We start from the raw sequence: 8,184 nt of genomic DNA, 5'->3' as shown, positions 1-8,184 counted from the left end.
GACAAAGGACAGAGGATAAAGAGGACAGAGGATAAAGAGGACAGAAGACAGGTACAGAGGACAGAGGATAAAGAGGACAGGGGACAGGGAACAGGTACAGAGGACAGAGGATAAAGAGGACAGAGGACAGGTACAGAGGACAGAAGGACAGAGGATAAAGAGGACAGGTACAGAGGACAGAGGATAGAGAGGACAGAGGATAAAGAGGACAGAAGACAGGTACAGAGGACAGAGGATAAAGAGGACAGGTACAGAGGACAGAAGGACAGAGGATAAAGAGGACAGGTACAGAGGACAGAGGATAGAGAGGACAGAGGACAGAGGTCACCATGGGCTGTAACATGTGTGTGGTGAAACGTCCAGAGGATCAGTACAGGATCATGTTCCAGGTAAGAGATTATACACGGTTTTCTACATCTTTACATCATCCCTTTCTTACCTTTCATACAGACAATGGTTCATTATGTTTCTGTAAAAAACTCAGTGTTTCTTTGTCCAGTTTATGAGGACCTAAAGGATTTACTTTTTAGGAAAATTAAACATTTGTGAAACACACACACACACTTTATACTTTACACACTTTTTACACTTTGTTTCTTCTGGCTGGATGACTGAAAGATTTCTTTCATCTTCAACAATAGAAGAGTAAGTTCTCAGACTTTTATTCTAAACACTCCAACTCTTTTCTACATCATTCTATCAGCTTTTACATCGCCGATTTATTTCCTTTGTCTCTGGTTCTGATGTTTTTACCTTCTGATCCTGTATGAATCCGATCTGAAGGTTTAGGCAAGGCAAGGCAAGGCAAGGCAAGGCAGCTTTATTTGTATAGCACATTTCAGCAACAGGGCAATTCAAAGTGCTTTACATAAAACATTAAAGAGCAGTTAAAAACAATTAAAACAATTTAAAAACATTAATAAACAAATTAAAAACATTAAAAGACAATAATAAAATTGATAGTGCAGTATAAGAATAAAAGTTACAGTGCAGTATAAGAAATTAAAGTTAATAGATTTTTTAAAGAAAAGCAACATCAAAAAGATAGGTCTTTAGCTTAGATTTAAAAGAACTGAGAGTTGCAGCGGACCTGCAGGTTTCTGGGAGTTTGTTCCAGATATGTGGAGCATAAAAACTGAACGCTGCTTCCCCCTGTTTAGTTCTGACTCTGGGGACAACAAGTAGACCTGTCCCAGACGACCTGAGAGGTCTGGGTGGGTCATAATGTAGTAGCAGATCAGAAATGTATTTTGGCCCTAAACCGTTTAGTGATTTATAAACCAGTAAAAGTATTTTGAAATCAATTCTTTGAGGCACTGGAAGCCAGTGTAGAGACTTCAGTACTGGAGTGACGTGATCCACTTTCTTGGTCTTAGTGAGGACTCTCGCAGCAGCCGTTCTGAATCAGCTGCAGCTGTCTGATTGAGTTTTTGGGAAGACCTGTAAAGACCCGTTACAGTAGTCAAGTCTACTGAAGATAAAAGCATGGACAAGTTTTTCCAGATCCTGCTGAGACATAAGTCCTTTAACCCTTGATATATTTTATAAGGTGATAATAGGCTGATTTTTTAATTATGTTAATGTGGCTTTTAAAAATTCAGGTCTGAGTCCATGACTACACCAAGATTTCTGGCTTTGTCTGTTGTTTTTAACATTGTCGTTTGAAGTTGAGCTGACTTTCAATCGTTTCTCTCTTTGCTCCAAAACAACCACCTTCGTTTTTTCTTCATTTAATTTAAGAAAGTTCTGGCACATCCAGTCATTAATCTGTTCAATGCACGTATTTAATTGTTGTATTGGGCTATAGTTCCCTGGTGATAAGGTTATGTAAATTTGGGTGTCATCCATAACTATGGTAACTTATTTTGTTGTTTTCCATAATCTGAGCCAGTGGAAGCATGTAGATGTTGAACAGAAGAGGCCCTAGAACTGAGCCTTGGGGAACTCCGCACGTCATATTTGTATGCTCAGATGTATAATTACCTATAGACACAAAGTAGTCCCTATTCTTTAAATAGGATTCAAACCACTTTAGTACTGAGCCAGAAAGACCAACCCAGTTTTCCAATCGGTCAAGCAATATGTCATGGTCTACCCTATCAAATGCAGCACTGAGATCAAGTAATACTAAGACTGAAATTTTGCCACTATCTGTGTTTAAGTGGATGTCATTAAAGACTTTAACAAGAGCCGTCTCAGTGCTGTGGTGTGTCGAAAACCTGACTGGAAGGCATCAAAACTGTTGTTTAACGATAAGAAAAGGTTGAGTTGTTGAAAAACCACTTTTTCTATGATTTTACTTAAAAATGGAAGGTTTGATATTGGCCTATAGTTGCTCATTAGTGTCGTGTCTAGATTGTTCTTTTTTAGGAGTGGCTTGATGACTGCAGTTTTCAGGGCCTGTGGGAAGATACCTGAGAGCAGAGATGTGTTTACAATCTGTAGAAGATCTGAAGCCAAACAATTCAAAACATTTTTGAAAACACCCGTTGGTAGAATATCAAGGCAACAGGAGGAGGTTTTCAGATGTTGTATAATGTCCTCCAGGTTTTTAAGGTTGATTGTATGAAATTGTGTCATGTTGGAATTTGTTTTGCATGCACACTGTGACAACACATATCCTGTACTTGATATGGAAGCACTTACTGTTTGTCTAATTTTCTGAATTAGGCAAAGTCATTGCAAGCCTTGGTAGACAACAGTTCCGATGCTACTGGTACTGGAGGGTTAGTTAATCTATCAACAGTAGCAAACAAAGCACGTGAATTATTATTGTTTCTGGCAATAATGTCAGAGAAGAAGGACCGCCTTGCATTTCTTAGTTCCAGATTATAAATGCGAAGTCTCTCTTTATAAGTGTTATAATGGACCTGGAGATTAGATTTTTCGCCAACTGCGTTCAACTTTACGCCTCTCTTTTTCTGTTCTCACAACTATAAAATTTCTCCATGGAGATCTTTTCTTACCAGAGACAGCTTTGATCTTAGTGGGAGCAATAGCATCAATAACATTCGTAATTTTACAGTTGAAATTATCTACAAGCTCAGTGACTGAGGCCCCAGTAAGGGCAGGTGTAGAGGAGAAAAGCTGAATGAAATTTTCACTGGTGTTTTCAGTGATTTACCGTTTTCTGATTAACTTTGTTTGAACACTTTTTGGCACAGAGATAGTGCCGTTAAAGAAAACACAGGAATGATCAGAGAGAACAACATCAGTCACCACAACCTTGGGAATGTTCAGACCCTTTGAGATAATCAAGTCCAGAGTGTGCCCCTTATTGTGCGTGGGCTGTGTCACATGCTGAGTCAGTCCATAGCTCTCAAAAACACAACACAGTTCTTTGTTCCCTCTGTCCTGGGGGTTGTCAACATGAATGTTAAAATCACCAGCAATAATTACACGGTCAAAGTTAATACAAATTATAGACAGCAGTTCAGTAAAGTCGTCAAAGAAGGATGCACAGTATTTAGGTGGCCTGTAGATATTTAGAAGTAGAGCTTGAGGGGAGGATCTTAGCTGAAGAGCCACATATTCAAAAGAAGCAAAATTTCCATAAGATAATTGCGTACATTGAAATGAGTCATTAAACAAAATGGCGACTCCACCTCCTTTCTTATTCACTCTATTCTCACTCATAAAACTAAAGTTAGGGGGGGCTGACTCAATGAGAACAGCAGCACTGTTATTATGTTCCAACCAGGTTTCAGTTAAAAACATAAAATCAAGATTGTGCTTGATAATAAAATCATTGATTAAAAATGATTTACCCGCCAAAGACCTAACGTTTAGTAGGGCTAGTGTTAGTGCGTTTTCATTTTTTGGGACAGACTGTGGCTGACGAGGAATGGATGCTAAATTTGCAAAGTTTGCAGTTACGTGCTTATTCGCCATTCTTTTTCTATTACCTATCACAACATAAATTGTGGAAGTACCTAATACGCAGGGCCCAGGCTTGTCTTGGAAAGAATCATGAGTGCTACTAGGCATGCAGCCTGGACCCGGCCCATATCAGTTAACGCTTGCTGCATTTTGCACACAAGCATCCTTATCAGTTTGGGGAGAAGGAGTTAGCTGCCGTCCTTGAGGGGGCAGAGGTGCCTGGCGTTTTACGATGGGAGAAGGAAGGGGGGCATACTTGGTTCCAGCATTCACCAGCTGCTTCATCTGGTCAGTGAACTCCAACATGGGGATGGGGGAAAGAGAGGAGAGCGACGTATCCTTAAAGAGGTCCTCAAAGCTGTCGTGGTTGTCCAAGGGGTTTGAGGAGTGTTGGACGGGTGAGAAGGGGTGTTGAGATTTCTCATCTCCGCTCTTTGGTCTCCCATGGTCAAATCTTTGCTCAGGTGGGGGCTGTGGTGGCTCACTGCCACACTTTGTTGTGTCTTCCTCTTGTTTTGGTTCATCTTGTCTCGTGTCCTTGGCCAAGGGAGCAGATGTGTGGCGCAGAAAGTAAAGTAGGCTAGAGGTGAACAGCTTTACTCCTGACTTGTTAAGGAATAGTCCATCTGCTTTAAAAAGATGTCTGCAGAAAATGTTAAAATTGTCAATGAACTGCAGAGAATGGTTGTTGGTACATGCAGTTGAAAGCCATCTGTTCAGTGCCAACAGTCTGCCGAATCTCTCAGCTCCTCCTCTGACTGGCGGTATAGGGCCACTGATAAACACCTTTGCATTTAGGGAGCTGACTGCGTTCAGCAGATTCATAAGGTCACGATTCAGCACTTCAGACTCTTGCTTTACAACATCATTTGACCCTATATGCAGTATAATGTTCTTCACAGTTGGGTGTGCTGCTATGATATCCTGGATTCTTTGGGCCAAGTCAGACACCATGTCTTTGGGAAAACAGAGTATTTTGGTGTTTTTACTGCTTTTTATATCTTTCACAGCAGAGTCACCCACAATCAGAGTTTGGGGCCCAGTTGTTAGCTTTCCCTGTAGCTTTTTACTTTTAGAATTGCTCTCAGTCCTTACCCTGCTGTGTGACGATGAGACGTAATCCAGGTCATGTCCAGGGTCCTGCAGCAGAGGAGCAAATCTGTTCTTCACCTGCACACTCAGTTGTTGGGGAGGCATTTTGTTGCTGATTTTCCCTTTTGCAGCTGTCCACGACTGTGTCCTGCTAAGTACAGGGGTTGAAGAGGCGCTCTGCCTGGGTGGTAATGCAGGCCAGCCGGTCATATCACAAATCTCAGGGCGCTGTGCTCTGCCCGTTAGTCGTCCTCCCATTTCCCAGGAAAATGATTTACTCTTAGGCTTTGCACCAAAAGAGTTCCAGGGAGGACTGCCACTTGTTGATTTATTATCCGTTCCACAGCCCTCTTGTTTCTTTGTGGTCTTGCTGGTGCTAGTTAGCCGTGTGTTAGCATGCTTTTGTCCATTGTTTTGGGTCACTGGTAAAGTGGTTTAGAGGGAAAGAAAGATTTCAGCACCACAGACAGCTCCGTGTGTTACTGAACATCAGGTTCAGCACGATGGACAGCTCTGTGTGTTACTGAACACACTGAACATCAGGTAGAGCAGCAAGGTTTTAGATTCATGAATCTGAAAAGTCTACATGTTTTACTGTCCAGAACATCCAGATCATCTAAGAATAGAAGCTGGTTCAATTCAATTCAATTTTATTTATTTTATCAAATCATAACATAAGTTATCTCGAGACACTTTACAGATAGAGTAGGTCTAGACCACACTATAATTTACAAAGCCCCATCAATTCCAACAATTCCAGTAATTCCCTCAAGAGCAAGCAGTGCGACAGTGGCGAGGAAAAACTCCCTCTTGGGAAGAAACCTCGGACAGACCCAGGCTCTTGGTAGGCGGTGTCTGACGAGCCGGTTGGGGGTGTGATGAACAGTGGCGATAGTAGTCACATTAATAATGGAACAGTGACTGGATGTAGCGGGAAGCTGCAGGGATCAGCAGGACGCAGCATGACATTGCAGGGCATCGCTGAGCTCAGCAGGGAGTGCAGCAGGACCACGGCGACAGCTGCAACCAGGATCTTGGTGCCAACGTTCTCCAAGGAAATATGCTGGGGGAAAAAAGCATAAGGACTCCGGGGAGTAAACTCCCCAGAAGCTAGGATTAGTAACAAGCATTTCTGGGACGGGCTGCACACAAATAGTAATAGTAATAGTAATAGTAACAGTAATAGAAAGGGAGAGGAGAGAGCAGCTCAGTGTGTCAAAGGAAGGAAGTCCCCCGGCAGTCTAGAACTATAACAGCGTAACTATAACAGGTAACTAAGAGAGACAGGTCATAAGGAGAGGTAGCTTTTTCGGGCTTAGAACTCTCCCCTGCCGGATCTGGCTTGGCTGGCCTGCCTCCCTCTACTTTGTTATGTATTATTAATCTAACAATTATGAAGAGAAGCAGTTGGGCCAGTTAGGTGAACACTGCAACTCCTCACTCCTTAACTATAAGCTTTATCAAATAGGAGAGTTTTAAGTTCATTCTTGAATGAGGTGACAGTTTCTCCCCCCCGAACCCAGATCGGAGCTGGTTCCATAGGAGAGGAGCCTGATAACTGAAGGCTCTAGCTCCCATTCTACTTTTAGAGACTCTAGGTACCACAAGTAACTCTGCATTCTGGGAGCGCAGTGCTCTAGTGGGACAATAGGGTATTAGGAGCTCTTCTAGATATGATGGTGCTAGACCATTTAGAGCTTTGTAGGTCAAGAGAAGGACTTTAAACTCAATCCTGGATTCAACAGGAAGCCAATGCAGAGAAGCTAATACAGGAGAAATATGATTTCTTTTCTTAGTTCTTGTGAGAACACGCTGCAGCATTCTGGATCAGCTGGAGAGTCTTAAGAGACTTATTTGAGCAACCTGACTGTAGGGAATTACAATAGTCCAGCCTGGAAGTAACAAATGCATGGACTAGTTTTTCAGCGTCGTTTTGAGACAGGATATTCCTAATTTTGGCAATGTTACGAAGATGAAAAAAGGCTGTTCTTGAGGTTTGTTTTAGATTGGCATTAAAGGATATATCCTGATCAAAGATAACTCCTAAATTTCTAACAGTGGTGCTGGAGGCCAGGGCAACACCATCCAGAGTAGCTATATCTCTAGATAATGAAGTTCGAGGTGTTTAGGGCCCAGCACAATAACTTCAGTTTTGTTAGGGTTTAACATCAGAAAATTATAGGTCATCCAGGATTTTATATCCTTAATGCACGCTTGAAATTTAGCTAGCTGACTGGTTTCGTTCTGGTTTGATTGACAAGTATAATTGGGTGTCATCCGCATAACAGTGAAAGTTAATTGAGTGTTTTCTAATAATATTGCCTAGAGGAAGCATATATAAGGAGAATAGAATTGGTCCAAGCACTGAGCCTTGAGGAACCCCATGGCTAACTTTAGTGTACTTGGAGGATTTATCATTAACATTCACAAATTGAGATCGATCAGAGAAATAGGACCTAAACCAACTCAGAGCAATTCCTTTAATGCGAACCAAGTGTTCCAATCTCTGTAACAGGATTGAATGGTCAATAGTGTCAAATGCAGCACTAAGATCTAGTAAAACAAGAATGGAGACAAGACCTTTGTCTGCAGCAGTTAAAAGGTCGTTAGTAATTTTCACCAGTGCCGTCTCTGTGCTATGATTCTTTCTAAATCCTGATTGAAAGTCATCAAATAAACTATTGCTATGTAGAAAATCACATAACTGATTAGCAACCACCTTCTCAAGGATCTTGGATAGAAAGGGAAGGTTAGATATAGGTCTATAGTTTGCTAAGACCTCAGGATCCAGGGTGGGTTTTTTCAGAAGAGGTTTTATCACAGCTACTTTAAATGACTGTGGTACATAACCTGTTAATAGAGACATATTGATCATATCTAGTAATGAGGTGTTAACCACAGGTAATGCTTCTTTGAGTAGTCTCGTTGGGATGGGGTCCAAGAGACAAGTAGATGGCTTAGCTGAGGATATCTTTAACATTAATTGTTGAAGGTCTATAGGATAAAAGCAGTCTAAGTATATGTCGAGACTAGTCTTTATTACTAACGACTCTGCGTTTAAAGGTGAACCGTTAGAAGTTGAGTGTAAAAGGTGATGAATTTTATCTCTAATTGTTGTAATTTTATCATTGAAGAAGCTCATGAAGTCATCACTACTCAGAGCTAGAGGAATAGATGGCTCAGTAGAGCTGTGGCTATCTGTCAGCCTGGCGA

General features: G+C 41.5%; 1 protein-coding gene across 3 annotated transcripts in view; it reads left to right on the top strand.

Annotated features, from left to right (window-relative positions):
- Positions 1 to 254: 254 nt before the first annotated feature.
- The window catches only part of LOC120559649 (PDZ domain-containing protein 4-like), a 72,359-nt gene continuing 64,429 nt past the window's right edge, over positions 255 to 8,184 (top strand). For all 3 annotated transcript variants that reach the window (XM_039801537.1, XM_039801538.1, XM_039801536.1), the window contains exon 1: positions 255 to 389. In XM_039801537.1, coding sequence (XP_039657471.1) covers positions 330 to 389 — 60 coding nt within the window. In that variant the 5' untranslated portion in view covers positions 255 to 329. The remainder of the gene's footprint in view (positions 390 to 8,184) is intronic.

Source organism: Perca fluviatilis, chromosome 5 (genome assembly GCF_010015445.1).
Source record: "Perca fluviatilis chromosome 5, GENO_Pfluv_1.0, whole genome shotgun sequence".
NCBI lineage: Eukaryota > Metazoa > Chordata > Actinopteri > Perciformes > Percidae > Perca > Perca fluviatilis.
Note: the sequence above shows the minus strand (reverse complement) of the source record. Positions and strands in the feature narration are given on the sequence as shown.